The sequence below is a fragment of the Orycteropus afer genome, unplaced genomic scaffold (genome assembly GCF_000298275.1).
Source record: "Orycteropus afer afer isolate SDZICR_OR568_19922 unplaced genomic scaffold, OryAfe1.0 scaffold00119, whole genome shotgun sequence".
NCBI classification, from domain to species: Eukaryota; Metazoa; Chordata; class Mammalia; order Tubulidentata; family Orycteropodidae; genus Orycteropus; species Orycteropus afer.
This window is the reverse complement of record NW_006921706.1, coordinates 6,696,201-6,718,282: the sequence shown is the minus strand read 5'-3', so window position 1 is coordinate 6,718,282 and position 22,082 is coordinate 6,696,201. Positions and strand designations below refer to the sequence as shown.

Here is a 22,082-nt window from a genome sequence, read left to right as displayed (position 1 = left end):
ATACATACACATACCTATGAGAGAGAAATAAAGCAATATCTGAACAAATGTAAATATTTGATGACTCTAGATAAAAGGCATATGGAATTTTTTCATAACATCTAAACACTTGTGATAAGTTGGAAATTAAATCAAATGAAAATTTATAAAAATGTAAACATAAATACTATTTTATGTGCATTGTTTACCTCAGATAGATCATCTTTACTGTCTCTCTAAAGAACAAAGATTACTTAGCAAAAGATAGTTTCACTAATAAATGCACTTCTTGACTGTTTAAACCAACCTCCACTTTGAGAAAAAAAACATATATTGTACATCTTCCTTTAGTATTATTTGGAACTATGAAATAACTATTTTAGTAAAAGCAAATTAATGGTACATTTGGATTATGCCTTTTAAACATTCTACCACCCCCACTGTCAGCTCTGACATGATACTCAGGAGATGATAGCACAGCTCATGTCACCCTGGGTTTACTTTGACACATGCTGTTGAGAATTACTGACTTTCAAGGCCCATAACAAGAGGGAGGCTCTAAAATACTTGGACTTTTATCCATTAGAGTGCAAAAAGTATTGATGTATATTATCAGGAGTGAGCAGACTTATAGATGGATTTGAAGTGGGTAAAATGACTTCCCTCAGGTAATTTTTGGATAGTTACTTTATGATAGCCCTTTAATAATTGCTTACTGATGGACTTATTAATTTTTGGTTGTGATAGGAGATAGAACCTAACAAACGTTTTTTTGCCTTAACTTTCTTTTTCAAAAGAAATATATTCTCTAAGGGAGACCAGGTTTGCTGGTTTGATAGAGCCTGATGGAATGACTGAGACTGTGGCCCCTAGCTGCCCTTCAGGTCTGGAATTGAACCCACTCCTGTGACTTCCAGCCAAACAAAAGACAAGCATATGAGTTGAACATTTACCTGAGGTAGATACACTCCTTGGAGAGAACAATTATGGGAGAAAGAAGGGCTGTTTATGCACAAGGAGACAGCTCAGGGGGCAGGAGTGCATGGAGGGATGGACACAGAGAAGAGGTAACTATCGGGAGGAAGTGGGAGGGGAGCTGTTGCATTGTGGTAAATTGTAGTCAATGTCATGAGACAAAATGTATGTGAACTGCTGTATGTAAAGTGAATTTGCTCTGTAAATTTTCACCCAAATCACAATTAAATACACACACACACACACACACACATATATATTCTCTGAAAATAGAGAATAATAAGATTTTTGGAAACAAGTGTGAAATGTTTCCCTTTTGGAGCCTGAAGAATAACTCCCTGTATTTTATAACACCAGTGCCTCACTCAAGTTCTCATTTTTATTCTCTCTTCCCTGATAGCAGCCACAGTGCAGCCTTAAGTTTGAGAGGCTCTGAGCCCAGGTTTGTATATACAGTCAACCCAGGGGATCTGAGCTGTAACTGTGATAGGCTATGTTGTTGTTGTTGTTGTTAGGTGTCATGGAGTCATCTCCAACTCATAATGACTCTGTGTACAGCAGAATGAAACACTGCCTGGTCCTGTGTCAGCCCCATGATCCTTGCTATACCTGACCCCATTGTTGTAACCACTGTGTCAATCTATCTCCTTGAGGGCCTTCCCTTTCTTCGTTGACCCTCCACTTTACCAAGCATGATATCCTTCTCCAGGGAATGGTCCCTTCCTACAACATGACCAAAGTAGGTGAGATGAAGTCTGTCCATTCTCGCTTCCTAGTAACATTCTGGCTGCACTTCCTCCAGGACAGGTTTGTTAGTTCTTTTCACAGTTCATGGTACTTTCAGCATTCTTCACCAACACCACAACCCAAAAACATCGATTCTTCTTCGGTCTTCCTTTTTCATTGTCCATTGACTGCATAAGAGGCAATTGAAAATACAATGGCTTGTCTCAGGCACACCTTACCCTTCAAGGAGACTAGGATAGGGGTTGATACTTTTTTATTTTAGGGTTAACAAATGATGCCAAATTTTTATAATATCTCTTCCTTCCACAATATTAGGAGACTATTTTACAAATACAAGCCCCTTATTTTTTGACATTTTAAAGTGACTGATTTCCAGAGAGTTGGTAAAGTCAGAAAGCGATGTTAAGTGTAGGCTTTCAATAAAGGGAAACCCTGGAACAGAAGTATGTTGTTGTTGTTGTTGTTGTTTGCCGTCGAGTTGGCCCCGACTCATAGCGACCCCTTCTTGGGTTTCCGAGGCAGTATCACTACGGAAGTAGGATTGCCCAACCTTCCTTCCGAGGAGTGGCTGGTGGGTTCGAACCGCCAGCCTTCTGGTGAGCAGTCAAGTGCCTTAGGCACAGTGGACAAAAACCGCAAAACTTCACTGCAGTTTCTGTTCTGCCCCTAACCCTCTTGGGTAACCTCAGGCACATCACTTCCGCTCTCTGGGAGTCAGCTTTTTAAGTTATAAAGCGATTTCAAAGGACCTGTTGAGTTTCTGATGTTTTGTAGTTCTAACTCTCAGCAGTCATGGATTTTCATGACATAGCCACAAAGCAAAACTGTGACAGTCATAGTGTGTTTATTTACACTTTATCAACATAAGAATAAAGTCAAAATTGCCTTCAAGGCTCATATTTTTAATAATATTTTAATATGTGCTTTTAATAGATACTTGTATGGCTCAATTTTGAGCCTTTACAAATATGCCCAGAAAACTGGTGGTATTACTTCACATTTATAAAATTCCATAGCATTTCCCAAAAAAAGTGGACATTTATGCAAAGAAATAATCTAACATTTGTCTAACTTCCTGTTTCAAAGCAATTATTATTTGTCAGTACAAATGTCCACTTGTATAGTGCAAGGAATATGTACCCAAAAAGTATGCCAGGCTCATGTTGAAAGAAACCCTGCTTTAAGAATCCCATGATTATTTCCTTCATCACACTCTTAATATCAAATTTCTGGAAATTCAATGGTGAAAGTCCAGTGAATGATAATCACTTTCTTGCCACCCAAGGGACCACACTTATTGTTTAATTAAGCATTTCTACTATTTGTCAAAATAAATTTTAGGCTCTACTCTAGTGTTGATAAATTGTAAATAAACCCATCCCAAAATATAATTTTATGTCAATATAGACATTTTAGTTCTTATTCAGTCTTCCTTAAACTTAAGTAATAATATTCACCTTTGTTTGAGTATTTTTATGTAAAATTCCTGACTGGTTACAGTAATCTGTAGCAGCCACTCTTATTTTTACTGGGAAAATACTGTCTTTTCTTTTGCATCACTGTGCATGTTTACAGAATTGCACAAAGCTTCCATGAAGGGTTGCAATATAAACATGTTTATCTGTGCTGGAAATTGAGCTGCTTATCTGCTTATGGGGCAAGCTCATCTGCAAAGAATATCATTATGTGTCGCTAGACACTCCACTTAAACATACATTTTTACTGGCATTGTATAAAGTGTAGTGAATAAAATCATGTGCAAGGAATTGGATGACTCCACCTGGAGATTACAGTGCATGGATATATATATATATATATATATATATATATATATATATATATATATATATATAGTGTTGTTGTTGTTATGTGCCGTCGAGTCGACCCCGACTCATAGCGACCCCTCCTTGGGTTTCCGAGGCAGTATCACTACGGAAGTAGGATTGCCCAACCTTCCTTCCGAGGAGTGGCTGGTGGGTTTGAACCGCCAGCCTTCTGGTTAGCAGTAAAGTGCCTTAGGCACTATGCTACCAGAGCTCCTATATATATATATTATATTCCAAGTGGTATTACAATTGTGAAGAAACAGTATGGAGTGCTACAAGAGAATCAGTGATTCCTGTGGAAAGAAGTTTAACCTGAGCTACAAAGAGGAGTAGGAGTTAGCCAAACAGATAAGAATGGGTGGAAGGAATCCAGAAATGGGAGGTAGTCTGTGCCAAGGTCCTGAAGTTGGAAGAAAGGCATGAGGTAAAATTTCATTCTGAGAATAAAGGGAAGCATGGTCAAAATGAGGCTGGAGTCATAGACATTTTGCACTGATCTAGGCTGTTTTCCAAATAAATAAAAATATCTTATCCCTGAACACACTTCTATGAGGAATCCAGGGTTCACAACAGCTTCTTTAGTTGCTGTTGTTTGATGGCAGTTCCTTGAGCAGTGGCAGCTCCCTACTGGTCCCTGCAGCTTAAAGAAGAGGTGATTCCAGGTGCTACATCAATCCATAGGTACCACAAAGGCCCCTGGTCCATCTTCTTTCTTCAAAGTGTTCTTCTGGGAACTTTAGGACACAATTCCATTTGATTTCCAGCACCACAAATAGAGACAGCAGTCAGGTGTCCTAGCTGTGCCCTCTAGTGGCAGCTGGAATATTACCCAATTCTTTTGAAAACTACCTCTCAGAGTGCTGGGATAAGTGAGTTTAGAATGTACAGGGGAGGAAATCTCCACCCATCCCAAAACTTGGTCTTCCTTTAGTGCTCCTGTGTCACCTTCTGTCCACAGGGTAACCTGTACTATAAATCACTAGTACTGTAGGAGCTCTGGTGCCATAGTGCCTAAGGCATTTGACTGCTAATCAGAAGGCTGGTGGTTCAAACCCACCAGCCACTCCTTGGAAGGAAGAGTGGGCAATCTACTTCCATAGAGATACTGCCTTGGATACCCAAGGGGGATTGCTACGAGTCACCTTCTGTCCACAAGTTTACCTGCACTATAAATCACTGATACTATGAGTAAGCCATTTTAAGATATGTTAATGTCAAGGGTATATTGAGTATACCATGGACTTCCAGAAGTATGAACAAGTCTCCAAATCTGTCTGGGAGGAAGTCCAGCTAGGATGCTCCTTAGAAGTGAAGATGCTGGGACTTTGTCTTATTTACTTTGGACATGTTATCAGGAAGGACCAATCCCTGGAGAAGGATATCCTATTTGGTAAAGTAGAAGGTCAACCAAGAAGAGGAAGATTCTTAACAAGATGGATTGACACAGTATCTGAAACAATAACTTCAAACATACCTTCTGTTGTGAGGATGATGCAACACCAGGCAACATTTTGTTCTGTTGTACACAGGGTTGTTATGAGTTGGAGCTGACTCAAAGGTACTTACCAACAATGAGAAAGTAAAGGGAATGTCAGGGCTTTGGCCACACACACATTTTCATCCAACCTCTCTATCGTGAGTTCTCTTATAGCATCCTTTGTTATTTTCAGAGTTTGTTTGTCCATTCTCTCCATGACCTGTCTCCTACTATAACATTATCTTTGAATGAGAATCCTCCTTTGATCTACTTGAATCTTTTTACAGAATTCCCTTCAAAACTAAAAAGATCTAAGCCAGTTTTTGGAGCCTAGGCAGTTCTACATCTGAAGCCCCTTCCTTAAAGCCACCACACCTGAACCCAGAGGCCATCTTTTTGCTTGTTTAGGAAATCTTCCTCAGTATCTTTTCCCTCAGCATTTGCCCTTTCATATGGGATTCCACATGTTGTGCTTTTAAAAAGTGGGGATAGGGGAAAGGACAGTGCAAAACCAAAGTGAAATCTAGCTCAGATCTGTGGGAAATATTTGCATCTGACAAAACTCCAAATCTGGCAGTGACTAAATAAGAGAGTGTGGTTACCCACTGCTAGAAATCTAGCAAGGAAGAAACAAGTCAATGAATAGGTGCTAATTTTCTCTCAGAAGGTCTTTAGTAAAAGCAGCAGGTTGGTTTAAGATTTTTGAATTAAATTATTTCCTCGTGGATATATTGGTGGATGAAGTTCCTTCATCATTCAAGTTGTGTCTTCCCTGGGCTATACTCATGAACCCCTTGTGGGGCCTGGGACTCTAGGTTGGATATGCTTTTACCACTGATGGCTCTACCCTTGGCTAGAGTAAAAACTACATTTACTCAATACCAAAAGTTTTCACATAACTGCTGCTCTAGCATCACCAATTGAGATCATGAGGAATATGGTCTAATAGTCTTTACCTCTTCTTGGATGTTGGATTTGTTTCATGTCAGGAAGGTAGAGGTGCCCAGTCCATAATAATTTTACAGGTGTGTGGAGGGACTGTATTTCCAGCATTTTTGCACTTGTTTTTTACTACTAGGTCAATTGCCTGCTTTTAGAGATATATTACTCTGAACCTGGGAATCTCTGAGCAGTGCCAACACTCTACAGTCTGATAAGTAGAGACTGTAGCAGAATTTTGAATCAATATAGGATCTAAATGACACAGGGCTGATTTCCTCTGCAAGTTGACTCTATCATTTAAATAATTATTTCCTCTTCTGCCAATTGGAATGTTTCCAGATCAACCTCTGGATAGCCATAGTATGATATTAAGTAGGCATATTGTCTCAATAATAATAATAATAATAGCTAATTTAATTTCCTCAAGAATCTGTGCTCATATTGGATAAACTGCGCTATTACTGCTGTTTAGTATGTTCTCATATGCCACAGTTGTATACAAGAACACATAGACATGTAGGTTGCTGAATACTGAGTTGAAAAGTGAGTCAATCCTTTCTCATTTGGTTCATTCTAGACAGATACAGACATTGTTTGACTTTAAGAAGTATAAAGTCATCCATTAGTATCCTAGTAACAAGCCTTATTATGGAAAAGTCACTTATATTGACCTCTAATTCAGATAGAAAGACAGTAGATCTTACCAAGTCTTTTCTGCATATGCACCATTTTTTTTCCTTGAAGAGGTCATCTGGATTTATTGACTGATTCATATCTCTTTATAGATAATGCAGAAAATGATGCTGAAGTCACTTTGTTTTAGCCCAGAAATAGTCTTTCAAAATGTTATTTTAAGCATTTTGTTCATTATTCTATTCATGTACCTGGGGCCTCATATGAAATTCCTTATAAATTTTAAAATAAATTAAGGTAAAATATTAACTTTTTTTTTGCTACATTCTTATCTCTGTTAATCAACTATCATCCACTTATTAACAAAACAGCAAACTTTGCAGTGCAAGCCTGATGTATCTGCAATTATATTTTGAAAGAATGGGCTAAATGGGGGCCATGTGGAATAATAATAATTTTTCATAAAAATTAATGTATCTGTAGGAGCTCTGGTAGCATAGTGCCTAAGGCATTGACTACTAGCCAGAAGGTTGGTGGTTCAAACCCACCAGCCACTCCTCAGAAGGAAGATGGGGCAGTCTACTTCCATAGCGATAACAACAACAACAACAACATATGTGTCTGTATGTGTGAGGATATGTGTTTGTTATAAGGTGAGCTTGAGGGATGGGATAATAATTCTTAAGTGAACAATTCTGTTTATCAATAGCATAAACAATATTTCAAGTCTCTTCATAAAGCATACTTTTCCCTTAAGATTCAAGAACCAAGAACATTTTCAAAGTTAGTTTCATAAGAGTACCTACTAGAGAAAGAATCAAGGTGAAAGCTAGTTATTATGGTTATACAAACTTGAGAGGAACTATATCACCCAAGAATTAGAACTGGTCTTCAATGCAATATTCTTGTAAATGTTAGTCATTTTCTATGGGATCACAAGAGCTTATGGGATAACATATGTAGAATTCTTAGCCATTTGAGGATTCGTCAAACTACTAGAAACATACTATGCTTTTCACTCTTGAGGATTACATGCACTGTCCAAACTGATCAGAATGTCATCTCTTAAGGATGCTGTGTCAAAAGATAAATTATTGTTCACTTTTATTAATCCTAAATTGTACCATGATCAGAATGGTGTTCCACCACCACCTACCTGTCAAGATGACTGCAGAGTTGTTAAATTTATGCTAACTTCCATCTCAGATTTTTTTTTAAGGCCATTTGAGAAGAGGTTATGTCTCCAGACAAAAGACAGGGATAGAATAGTATAGAATAGTGTGCCTTCCAAAAGTCTTGTTTTCCTTTTTTCAGGGTTATACAACGTAAGTAAGCACAATAGCTCTCATATGTTGAGTTCATGCAATGTGTTTGTCCCTGTGATACTTGCTACATATCAAGTCTTTTATTTTATCCTCACAAAACCCAATGAGCTGTATATCATCTCTATTTTCAGTTGGAGAAACAGTGGTTCTAAGGGGTCCTTAGTGAGGAAATAACAATGTAGATTCAAACCTGTGATACCTGACTGCAATGGAGTTTTCTTAGCTCCTATAATACTTCAGAGCAGCTACTGGGTTAAGTAAGGGAAAGGCATAGAGTTCTTTTTCTTCCTTTTCCATTGTCAATACAGCACTGCTGCTCCTAGAGTTCCTGCTTTATAGCAGAAGGAAATGATGTATTAGAACATTAACCTCTTTCCTCTGGCTTATCATATGTAATACAGGCATTCCAGGTATTTTCAATGAAGAGCAGGCTCTAAACTTGTAAGGAAGAAATATCTGAGGGCCATATGTCCCCCGAAATCTTGATTATGACTAAAGAATCAATGAACCGGCACTATTGAAATACTTGTAGGTAAGAGTATACACTATATAGGTGATTTATTGAGTGCTTACTGTATGCTATGTATTCCCCTCCCTTCCAAGTTACAAAGTGGCATAATATAGAAACAACTTTCATCAAAGAGTTTATAGTCCACTTGGGGGAATTTTCTGGAATACAGGCTGACACATCTAGAAATATCTGTATGCCTTTCTCTGAGCTAGTTAAGAAAGGGGCTAGAGAAAGCACGAACACATGTAGTCCCAGCTTGTGAGATTTCTAAAATATTTGGAAAGAAAAAGAAGAAAACTGACAAAATGAATCAAAGAATGAATGGATTTTATACCCAGAGCAACCAACTTTCATGTCTATTATCAATAAAGATATTTTTAGGTGTCCAAGAACTCAGAAAGTTTATTCCCTATGAACTATTTCTAAAAGAATCACACAAATATACACACCTACAAAAATGAAAACCAGTGCAAGAGAGAGGGAAGTATCTGCAACAACAATAAGCAGAGGAACTGATGGAATCAAGATTAAAAAATAACTGTAGGTAATCTGGCTGAGATAATGAAAAGATTAGAGATCTACAGAAAAGTGCATAAAACAGAAGTATGGTGTATTCATATCATATAATTCTATATTCTAGTTTAAAAGAAAAATGATATACCTAGATGTCCCAAAAAGGATGCATTTACAAAATATTTTATTATCTGGGAAAATGCATAAAATTAATAAAATAACCACATTTATATAAAATACTGGTATATGAAAAATATTTTTCTAGAGAAAATGTTTAGGAACCATATACAACTTTTTTTTTTTTTTTTTTAACAATATTTGTATCTGGAGTGAGAAGAGAGATTTCAAGAGAGCAGGGGTTGATGATGAAGGCAGGCTTAAATTTTTACTCTTAAATTTTTATAATGTTCAAATGTTTTTATAAGCATACATTAATCTAGAGCTACATTATTAAAATAATTTTTTAAAGTGAATTAAATATATGCCCTGTGGAGTAGCTACTTCACTTAGTTGCACAAGTTTTTGAGCTTCTGTATCTCTATCTCTTAGGTGAAGATAATAATATTGAGCTCAAAGCTTGCCTATGTGTGTTTATATTAAATACAATCCCATATATCAAATGCTAATTATGGTGTCTGAAATATAGTATGTCATCAACCAATAGTAATTATTTAAATACAATATATATTCATCCTAGAAAATCTTAAAACTGCTAAAATATGTCTGTAATCATGCCATAAGGCATTTAAAAAAAAAATTAGTTTTTTTACTAAATGAGAGATATTATTTAATCATCAGGTTGCTTAAATTCTTATTTAATTTTTTTTAGTTTGGCTTCCAATAGTCACACAATTGATATAATACATACATAATTTTCAAAGCAATCTCGAAATTTTTCTATTGAATAGCAGAAGATCACCAGTAATAGGTGCAAGTTAGAAGAAATTAGAAGACATCGCTTTATTTTCTAAAAACCAAAACCAAACCAAACCAAACCAAACCCTTTACTCATAAAGACCCCCATTGAGTTTCCAAGGCAGTAAATCTTTACTGAACAAAGTAGATTGCCCAGTTTTCCTTCTGTGGAGTAGCTGGTGGGTTCGAACTGGAAATCCTCTGGTTAGCAGTCACATGCCTTAGGCACTATGCCACCAGAGCTCCTCTTTTATAAAAAGCGGCATACAAATTTCTGGAGACATTTCTAGTTGAAGACAGTGCATGTAAAGGAGTTAACATTTATCTAAAATCTCATAAGGCCAGAGCATAGCTGAGTAGGAGTGAAGATAAGGAATGGTTTTTACCAAAGTGGTATCTTTTCAAACTATCTTAGAAGATAATATATTGATATTGTGATTGCAAGCCCATAATGAAAAGTTATTAGAGAAAGCAGTGTGAAGATATGTCCCTGAGATGTATTAAAAAAGGAGCTAGATGAAAGCACGGCAACTCTTCAAGTGCTCACATGCCCACCATTCAATGGTGATTCCTCCCCCCACCACATTCACACATGTGGGCCCCACTCAGACATGCTCTTCCAAGCCCTGTCTTTATTTAAAGTTGAAGGAAATGACCATTCTCTTTGTGTTTTTAGACATTCTTAAAAGAAACATACACTTGAAAATGTATACATTTAATCATGTTAAGATTCATTGTCGATCTCAGTGTTTCTAAAAACTTCAAAGTAAACAATAAATATAATTTGTGGAACTGATATGATTGGACCAGTGAGTCAAGTCCTTTGGTATGGATATTGTGAACTTTTGACATTGCAAATTATATTTAGTTAGGATGTATATTTGATATTTCCACTGGAAAATTATAGAAATAGTGTATTATTGTTTATAGAAAATGGTTCTACAGTTTTGGAATTGGGTTCGTTAGAAGTTGTCAGGGTTTTCTTCTGTAACCTCATCTGTATGCCATAATTCTCACTGCCACTTCTCTTATCGCTCATCTATGCTGACATCAGTGTTTCCAGGCTATTCATAGAGTTGCCCAGTAATGTATCAGATAGTGTTTCTCTGCTATTAATAAGGTTTTCCCTGGCCAGTTCTATGAGAAGTGGATGGACTCTTCCTTCTTCCTAGTCTGTCTCAGTCTGTAAGCTGTGTTGAAACCTGTGCACCATATACAACCCTGCTGGCATTTGAAACACTGATGGCACAGCCTCAAACCTCACAGCAATGTGCAAATCACCACAGTATGATGAACTGACAGACAAGTTTTTCTCCCTTAGCTGTTCGAACTCTGTCTGCCCTCCCCTTACCTGGATCCTACCTGGATCTTGCAGCTTAGTCATCCCTGGCATTCCCTCCCTGTCCTGCCTCTGGGGGGGGGGGGGAGGGCTGTCTCACTCCCCTTACCTGGATCCTGCTGCATTTGTTGTCCCTGGCATTCCCCTCCTTTTCCTGACTCTGAGGTGGGGCCTGTCTTCTACAAATGACACCAATGGAAGCAGCAGTCAGGACATCAGACAATGTATAGCACTGGGCAAATCAGCTGCAAAGGACCTCTTTCAAATGCTAAGGAGGAAAGATGTTTCCTTGAGGACTAAGGTGTACAGGCCATGGTGTTTTCAATTGCCTCATATACACATGAGGGCTGGACAATGAATAAGGAAGACTGAAGAAGAGTTGATACTTTTGAGTTGTGGTGCTGGTGAAGAATACTGAAAGTACCATGGACTGCTAAAAGAACTAACAAATCTATCCTGGAGTAAATGCAGCCGGAATGCTCCTTGGAGGCAAGAATGGCCAGACTTCGTCTCACCTACTTTGGTCATGTTGTCAAAAAGGACTGCTCTCTGGAGAAAGATGTTATGTTTGGTAAGATGGAGGGTCAATAAAAGAGGGAGAGCCCCTAAGGAGATAGATTGACACAGTGGCTGTGGTGATGGACTCAAGTATAGCAAGGATCATGGAGCTGATGTGGGACCAGGTGGTGTTTTGTTCTGTTGTGCATAAGGTCACTATGAGTCGGAGATGACTCATTGCCGCCTAACAACAACAACAACATGCCGACATCAAAGGGGGTTTAGGTGGCCTTGAAAAATAAACTGTTTTAATGTGTTTGTAAAATTGATGGTAGAGGGGTGTTCTAGGTCTAACATTTTCTTTTTCAATGCTGTCTTTTATTCAGTAAGGCTCAAAATCCATTTCTATTTTATGTGCCTATATGTGTTTCAAACATGAAAGTTCTTAAGATATTAAGTGTATGTTGTTGTTAAATACTGTCAAGTTGGCTGTGACCCACAGCAACTCTACAACAGAAAGAAATACTGGCTGGTCCTGAGCCATCCTTGCTGTCTTTGCTGTGCTTGAGCCCCTTGTTACAGCCACTGTATTAATCTCATTGAGGGTCTTCCCCTTTTTTTCCAACCCTCTGCTTCCCCTTTTTCTCCAGGAATTGGTGCCTTCTGACAACATGACTAAAGAACGTGAGCCAAAGTCTGGCCATTCTAGATCTAAGGGTCCTTGTGCTGCAATTCTTCCAGGACAGATTTGTTCATTCTTCTGGCAGACCATGGTATTTTCAGTATTGTATGCCACCACCACAAGTCAAGTGCATCAATTCTTCTTTGGTCTTGCTTATTCATTATCCAGCATATAAGGTGATTGAAAGTATCATGGCTTGGTTTAGGTGCATTTTAGTCTTCAAACTGACATCTTTGCTGTTTAACACTTTAAAGAGGTCCCTTGCAGCAGATCTGTCCTGTGCAATACAATGTCTGATTTCTTGACTGCTGCTTCCATGGGTGTTGATTATAGATCCAAGTAAAATGAAATCTGTGACAACTTCAATGTTTTCTCCTTTGATCATGATGTTGCTTATTGGTCCAGTTGTGAGTATTTTTGTTTTCTTGATGTTAAAGTATAATCCATGCTGAGAACTTTAGTCTTTGATTTTCATCAGTAAGTGATTCAAGTCATCCTCACTTTCAGTAAGCAAGATTGCGTCACCTGCATATCACAGGTTGTAAATGAGTCTTCTTTGAATCCTGATGCTGCATTTTTTTTTCATATAATCTGGCTTCTTGGATTAATTGCTCAGCATGTAGATTGAATAAGTATGGTGAAAGGATACAACCCTGATGCACACCCTTTCTGATTTTAAACCAAGTATATTCTTGTCCTGTTTGAATGACAGCCTCTTGGTCTGTATACAGGTTCCTCATGAGCACAAGTAAGTGTTCTGGAATTCTAGTTCTTCATAATATTATCCATAATTTGTTATGATTCATGCAGTCAAATGCCTTTGCATAGTCAGTAAAAAAAAGTAAACATATTTCTGGTATTCTTTGCTTTCAGCCAAGATCTGTATGACATAGGCAATGATATCCCTCGTTCACATCCTCTACTGAATCTAGCTTGCATTTCTGGAAGTTTTCTGTCAATATACTGCTGCAATCATTTCTGAATCATTGTCAGCAAAATTTTACTTGCATGTGATAGTAATGATGTTCAATGTTCAATGTTTAAACTAATGTTCAATAGTTTACCATTCTGTTGGATCACCTTTCTGTGGAATGGGCATGAGTCTGGGATCTCTTCCAGTTGGCTGTTTTCTATTCTTGACCTAGACATGTCCTTTCAGCTCTGTGCATTGCACTGTAGCTTCTTTATGCTTGGAAGAACTCTCAAACCCATTCTTTGTTGAAATACTGAGTCTCTCAGATCTCCCAGATCTAAGGGAACTACATCTAACATATATTCTCCGCATTTCAACTTTGACCATGACTTCTAGAATGTTAAACATGGTGCCGGTCAAGCAGCAGTGTTATGTGCTTGCATATGACTTCTGACTGTGAACTTCTTGAGGTCAAGTCTCATATCTAATTTCACTTACCTTTGTATTTTTATTGCTTAATCCAGCATTAGCAGAGTCTCATTGTATAACCAGGAGCTCTGGTGGCATAGTGCCTAAGGCATTTGACTACTACCCAGAAGGCTGACGATTCAAACCCACCAGCCACTCCTTGGAAGGAAGATTGGGCAATCTACTTCCGTAGTGATGTTGTTGTTGTTATGTGCTGTTGTGTTGGCTCTGACTCATAGCAATCCCTCCTTGGGTTTCCGAGGTTGTATCACTGCCTCGGAAACCTAAGGGAGGGGTCACTATGAGTTGGATCCGACTTGGTGGCAGTAAGTTTTTTTTTTTTTTTTTTTTACATTGTTTAACTATTGAATTAATAAAATAAATAAATTGCAGATGTTTATACTGAACAAATCTAGGGAGTTTCCTAAGGACCCTTCCTGGCCTTTCATGATTGGTGTTCTCTTTTGGACATTGCCCTAATCCTCTCCTAACATAAATGAAAGGTTAGAGATGAGAGAATGAAAATATTCAGGTCAGTGTTGATGATTATGGCTGAAGCCTGCTTTAATTCAGTGCCCAAACTAAAATATTTCAGAGAGGTTTCTTAGTTGGCATCACCACTTGAAGACTTTCACATCACACCATTGAAGGCAAATAAATCTATTGCATTTGGTAGCTGAGCTGTTTAATAGCTTACCTTGTGATCATCCTTTGTTTACTTGCATTTTACTATGGCCTCAACTTGCCATATTTTTTTTAGATCATTATAGTAGCACATTTAAAAAAATACATGATTTCTTTTTAAATTGTTTCCCCCTTTTTTTTTTTGTTATGTTAAAGGGAGATTCTATTACCAAAAAAAAAAAAAAAGTGGTTTATGCTTTCAAATATTATGATAAATTACCCATTTACTTATTAATTTACCCAATGGGATTCAGATGTAAAAATATCTGATCATGATAATGGCTAGTAATGGTAATTTTGAGCACTCACCACAATCTAGGCACTGTCCTGGTTGTTTTAAAAATACCTCATTTAGTCCTCCCAACAGCATTTGAAAGAGGTGAATACGATTCCCCTATTGTCCAGATGAGAAAAACTGAAGCTTAAACAAGGTAAGGACCTTGCCCATGTCACATAATCATTAAGGATCAGACCCTGGGCTGCAATTCAGTCAAACTCTTTCCAGAACTCACCCTTGTAATCACTACAGCTACACAGAGCATAATTTGGAACTAAACAATTTCTATTCAACCTGAAAATCAGAAGTTTGTCTGTCTGTCAGATTCTTAGCAGTCTTTTGAATGTAGTGAGTCTTCCTCCTTGAAATCATATCTCCCCGCTTCTACAGTTTTTCTTTCAGTCCCCACATGCCACTGCTATATTACCGCAAAAACGGTGAGGAGGCCACATCTTCCGACCTCCTCTAACCCTACAAGAGGAAGACAGGATTACCAGCAGTAACCCAAGGCCTATTCCTACAAGGCCAGACATGCTGCCTCCCTCCAGCACTTTTACCAACCGTTCCTCCCAAAGCACCTACCACCTCTCCTCTGGGTTCGATAATTCACTGCAGTGGCCACATAGAACTCACAGATTATGGGGTTTATTAGGGAAGCACCAGGCTACAACTCAAGTTCAGGAAGAATGCTCAGTCTCTCTCCCAGCCCACCGTCCCTCAGCCAAAAGTCTCTCACAGTCTCTTTCCCAGCAGTGCTGGTCCCTCGGTGTCTCACTCAGCAATGCGTGTCTCTTGCGTCTCTTTCCCAGCAGCATGTGTCTCTTTCAGGGGTGCGTGTCTCTTTCGGCAGCACGTCTCCCTCAACAAGCAGAGAGAGAGTTCTGCCTCCAGGAGGCCTCCTTTTGAGCCTGGAAGGGTGGTCAAACTAGCCAATCACAGCATCAGAACTCTAAGCACGTGAGAGAGAGTGGGAACCTCCCAGAACATTGTATTGTGCCACGCCAACAGAAATAACCCAGGTGGGCGACTTTAAAATCAGGATCTCCTCAGTTGCTAATAGCAATTCCCACCTTGGAGTTTACAAAGACTTATGGGTAGAAAAGCCACACTAAGTAATTTACTACACCGCAATTGCACTCTAAGTCTCTTTTCTCATCTTCTTTGAACAACTTTAGTGCTGCTTCATTAGCCAGTGCACCATGAATGCATCTCATTATAGCCTCTTTCCTTGATGATTGTGTTGATGCTGAGACACAAGTACAGAAAGCTATCAAATGCTTGCCTGTATTTATCCTTCTTGATGCTCCAAGAACTAGGAGCTATTTATTTATTTTAAGAAAATCAGAAAAGATATGAATTTATCTTTTTTATTCTAAGGAATAAGTATAGGTGCTGTAATAAGAATGGTACTTTATAAAAGCAGTAGATTTGGATATTTGACTGTCAAACAAACAAACAAAAAAAAAACTCCAAAACCAAAATATGTGGATTACTCTTATCAACTAGTGTTTGTTTTTAATTCTATATCATAGTTACTCTGTGCTAGGAAAATTATATATTTTTAAATACAATTTCCTCCAGTAAATGAGGAGGAGAATTTTAATTGTTTCTATTCTTTTTGTAATTATAATGAAAATAATAACATTATTAACATATTGGCCATGGAACTGCTAAGGGTCACATATTTGATATTAGAATAAAAATTGCCCCATTGAAGATTGGCTTTGCTATCAGGCAGATATTACAAGAGGGAGATTTGATGCTTTTCCCTTAAGAAAGCTCATATATTCCTAAACACAGTGCCCCTCTTAAAGAATATTTTCTTCCAAATTTTATCCCTTTGAGATGTAAGATTTCGTCCTTGTAAAAATACAAAATTTGGTTACAGCAACCATTTTTCAGTTACTAGTCATTTATAAAGAAGCTCTGGCAGCACAGTGCCTAAGGCACTTGACTGCTAACCGCAAGGCTGGCCATTCAAACCCAGCAGCCATTTCTCAGAAGGAAGGTTGGGCAATCTACTTCTGTAGTGATACTGCCTCGGAAACCCAAGGAGGGGTCGCTATGAGTTGGGGCCAACTCGACAACACATAACAACAACAGTCATTTACACTGTGTGTATGCGATCCTTTTCTGAAAAGATGTGTTGGCTCAAAAACATTGCATAAACAGGGAACAGTTTAGAGGCAGGAGAAGAGAAGAAAGATAATGCAAGGGTATTGAGTAGAAGCGAAGGGGAAGTACACACAATGGAAAGAAATTTGGCAGCAAGGCCAACCTTCTCTCAATTCCCAATATTTTCTCTGAGATTAGCAATGACCCATTGATAGCCATTTTTTACTCGATGCAAGGGCATTTGTTCATTTGGAATCAATGATATGCTACAGAGTTCAAAAAGTGACTGTGTATGGGGATGGTCTATGCTTTCCTTACGAACAACTCCCACCATAATCTGTCCATTCTTTCCGATCTTTAGGCCATTCCTCAACTCTGTTTTCCCCTTGGTCAATGTTTATCTTTCCTTCATTAACTTCTGCACAAAATAGCACTCTAAGTATTTCCATGAAGCCATCATTGTTGCCTTGGTTATCAGAGCAGATTTAACCAAATCTACAGTAGCAGACTGAAATAGTTAACAATTTTTTTCTGTTAGCCTATCCAGTGTTGCAGTCTTGGGTTTTCAGGGTGCAGTCATGGAACACAAACCTATGAAAAACTTCACTTTCTCTTCTATGCAGTGAATTCATTTGGGGCTTAACTTGCAGGGTTTCTCAAACTTGAAATTATTGACATTTTGTATCAAATAACTCTTCATTGTGGGTGCATTCCTATGCATTGTAGAATGCCTAGCAACATTTCTGGCCTCTACACACTAGATTCCAGGAGTACTGCCTAGTTGCGACAACCAAAAATATTTACAAATATTGTTAAATATTCCTTGGGGGCAAAGTCCCTGCCCCATGCCAGTTGCAAATCATTGGGTGAAAGGAAGATTCTCCGCTACTGGTACAGTCACTTTGGACATCATGTTAGACTAAGTAGAATCAGAAACAGACGTGAGTGTCAATACCAGAAAGCAGCATGGGGAAGTTAGGTTCAATCCTGGAGGAAATTTAGAAAGGTAGGAAATGAGCTTATTGTTAGGTGCTGCCATGTCGGCTAAGACTCATAGCAACCCTATGTATGAACGCACGTGGTGCAGTGCCTAAGGCATTGGACCGCTAACCAGAGGGTTGACAGTTCAAACCCACTAGCCACTCCACGGAAGGAAGATGGGGCAATCTACTTCCGTAAAGATTTACTGCCTGGGTGACTCAATGACTGTGGGTTTTTTTTATTTTTTTTGGTGCCATCTTCACAATCTTGGCTATGCTTCAGCCCATTGTTGCAGCCACTGTGACAAGCTGTCTTATTGAGAGTCTTCCCCTTTTTCACTGATCTCTACTTTACCAAGCACAATATCCCTTTCCAGGGATTTGTTCCTTCTGATAATGTCAAAATACATGAGACAAAGTCTGGCCATTCTCCCTTCTAAGGAACATTCCAGCTGTACTTTCCAAGATAGATTTGTTTGTTCTGTGGAAGTTCATGGTCTATTCAATATTCTTTGCCAGCACCACAATTCAAATGCATCAGTTCTTCTGCCTTCCTTATTCATTGTCTAGCTTTCACATGCATATGAACAACAACAAATAAACAAACAAAAAAACAAGCTCAGTGCCTCCGAGTAGATTGCCACTCATCGCGACCCCTGCTTAGGGTATCTGGTGTGGTATCTCTATGGACATATATTGCCCAGTCTTCTTTCTGAGGAGTGGCTGGTGGGTTTGAACTTCCAGCCTTCTGGTTAGCAGTCAAATACCTTAGGCACTACGCCACAAGAGCTCCTTCACATGCATATGAGGCTATCGAAAATACCATGGCTTGGATCAGGTGCACCTTAGTCTTCCAAGTGTGATGTCTTTGCTCTTTAACACTTTAAAGAGGTCTTTTGCAGCAGATTTGCCCAATGCAATATGTGATTTTTTGATTTTATGACTGCTGCTTCCATGGGTATTGATTGTGGATCCAAATAAAATGAAATTCCTGACAACTTCAATCTTTTCTCCATTTATTGTGATGTTCTTTATCGGTCTAATTGTGAGGATTTTTGTTTTCTTTAGGTTGAAGTGTAATCCATACTTCATCAGTAACTGCAAGGTTGTGTCATCTGTGTATTGCAGGTTGTAAATGAGGTCTCCTATAATGACGATGATGCATTATTTTTCATATAGTCCAGCTTCTCAGATTATTTGCTCAGCATACAGATTGAATAAGTATGGTGAAAGGATACAACCCTAACACACTCCTTTCTTGATTTTAAATCATGCAATTTTCTCTTGTTCTGTTTGAACTACCACCTCTTGGTCTATGTACAGGTTCCTCATGAGTACAATTAAGTGTTCTGGAATTCCCATTTTTCACAATGTTATCCATAATTTCTTATGATCGACACAGTTGGATGCCTTGTATAGTCAATAGAATGGAAAATATCAATCAATATCATTAATATCACATGCAAATAAAATTTTCCTGAAGATAATTCAAAAATGGTTGCAGCAATATTTTGACAGGGAACTGCCAAAAATTCAAGCCAGATTCAGAAGATGTGGAATGAGTGTTATCATTGCTGATGTCAGCTGGGTCTTAGCTGACAGCAAAGAATACCAGAAAGATGTTTACCTGTGTTTTACTGACTATGCAAAGTCATTAGACTGTGTGGATCATAACAGATTATGGATACATAAAGGGGAAATGAGGTTAGGGGAATTAATACAAACCCTGAGAGAGAAAATTTGTCTTTATAACTTATTTGGGGAAAGGAAGAGCTGAACAAGGCAGATGCAAATCTGAAGTCAAATATGGCAGTCAACGTTACAGCATTTAGAGTACTGATTATATTAGAGTGGATCTAAAGTTCATTCTCTTACTCCTTAGAACCTGATCTAGAGTCTTTCCAGCACAAGTGGCTGAAGGAAAGGCTGTTCTCAGGCCAGAGTTATATCCTAGCAAGGTGCCTGAATAGCAAAGATGTTAAATGAATGAATCACTTTCAGTCTACAGAGAAGCCCCTAGAATGCAGCTGTATTTCCTAGTTGGCCTGAATAAAAAAGCCCTCCAGGAATGACCTTTCAATTTGAGAATCCTTTGGAAGGAGACTAGGGGGCCCAGCGAGAATGCTGAGTGATAGCTACGCTTATATCTGAGACATTTCTCAGAACTGCTTCTCCAGGGGCCTGGGTATGGAGGTTTATTGTGATTCTTAGCTTTTTAATAGGGCAACTGGGAGCTCTCTTCAGCAGCCTTACCTTAGAAGCATCAGTGCATATCTAACAGGGTTGATCTGTATTGGCTAGCTTGGTTTTCATGGGTCCTTGTCTATATTCCCTCCGGTCCTTGATCCCTCAATGTTGGAACTGGAAGTCACCACCTTAACTTTAGGCCAGTGAGACTGTATGGATGATGCTGGTTACTCTGAATCTGTGGCCTAGTCCAAGATCTGTAGTCCTAGGAGGACAACTCCTGAATGTGACACTCATAAGTTGAAGTGACCTCGTTGTCACTAAGCAAATGTCGATAATAGAGGCTAATAGACATGTTGTTGTTACTGTTATTGTTTGGTGTTTGTTGTTATGTGTTTTGACTTTTTAAAATATACTAGAGTCTCTTTGTGAAGCTAACTTTTCTGATTGTGGCATGGAAAACCAAAAAGCCTTTTGAATGCTGGCGTATTTCTGAGAATCATACAATTTTAAAGTTTATGTTAAGTTTGGTGTGAAAAAAGAACATAATGATTTATAAAATTTGGTCTCCAAAGTGTTTGCATTTTGGTACTAAGGAAAAATTACTTTTTTTTGGCCTATTTTCAAATCTAATTTGTTTTATTTATTTATGCATTATGGTCTTTTCCCAGTCAAAGTCAGTTCAGTGAGGTCATGCTTAGTGGGTTTTGTCTACTCACACATCCCTTCCCTCATTGTCAAATATAAATGGAAGTGGTATTTTATTATTGTTTCATAATTATTGGCCAGATGCTAAAGATACTTAAAAAGTTATCAGTATTTAATTTGCAATTTCTGAGAATGGGCTTGTATCTATGTGTTCGGTGTTCTCTTCAGATGCAGAGATGTAAATGTCATTTTTCTGTTCTGTTTTCAGGTCACATGTGCCAATTTAACAAATGGTGGAAAGTCAGAACTTCTAAAATCAGGAACCAGCAAATCCACACTAAAGCACATATGGACAGAAAGCAGCAAAGACTTGTCTATCAGCCGACTCCTGTCACAGACTTTTCGTGGCAAAGAAAATGATACAGATTTGGACCTGCGATATGACACTCCAGAACCTTATTCTGAGCAAGACCTCTGGGACTGGCTGAGGAACTCCACAGACCTTCAAGAGCCTCGGCCCAGGGCCAAGAGAAGGCCCATTGTTAAGACGGGCAAGTTTAAGAAAATGTTTGGATGGGGTGATTTTCATTCCAACATCAAAACAGTGAAGCTAAACCTGTTGATAACTGGGAAGATTGTAGATCATGGCAATGGGACATTTAGTGTCTATTTCAGGCATAATTCCACTGGTCAAGGGAATGTATCAGTCAGCTTGGTGCCCCCTACGAAAATAGTGGAATTTGACTTGGCACAACAAACTGTGATTGATGCCAAAGATTCCAAGTCCTTTAACTGTCGCATCGAATATGAAAAAGTTGACAAGGCTACCAAGAACACACTCTGCAACTATGACCCTTCAAAAACCTGTTACCAGGAGCAGACCCAAAGTCATGTGTCCTGGCTCTGCTCCAAGCCCTTTAAGGTGATCTGTATTTACATTTCCTTTTATAGTACCGATTATAAACTAGTACAGAAAGTGTGCCCTGACTACAACTACCACAGTGACACACCTTACTTTCCCTCAGGATGAGGATGGACATGGGGGGTGAGACTGAAGCCTGAGGACTCAAAGGTCATATGATAGGGCTGTTACCTCAAAGAAGAAGGTCACATCTGTTGCCTGGAATGTGTCTACACTGCTGCTCTCGTCAACTGGCTGCAAATATGCTAGTGGAAAACAACCTGATGTCATTTCTGCCCAGTTAGCTTCATCTCTCAGTATGGTTGTAAATCACCACAGATTTTAAAGCCACACATGAAGACATTCTCTCACACACAGATGCACAAAAACACACACTCATACACATTTCAGCTTGCATCCATCATGATTCCTGTTGAGAGGGCTTTCATTGTCTGACTCATAATAGGTGAGGATAAACTATCATCAAGCAAAAGGATTAACTAGACAGAGAATGCTTTCTAACACTTGCTGTTATGGAAATCTCTTT

General features: G+C 38.6%; 1 protein-coding gene across 1 annotated transcript in view; it reads left to right on the top strand.

Annotated features, from left to right (window-relative positions):
• NXPH1 (neurexophilin 1) overlaps positions 1-21,664 on the top strand; it is a 90,024-nt gene extending 68,360 nt beyond the window's left edge. Inside the window, exon 3 of the mRNA XM_042781428.1 lies at positions 20,903-21,664. Within this exon, the coding sequence (XP_042637362.1) occupies positions 20,903-21,664 (762 nt within the window). The remainder of the gene's footprint in view (positions 1-20,902) is intronic.
• Positions 21,665-22,082: the final 418 nt, after the last annotated feature.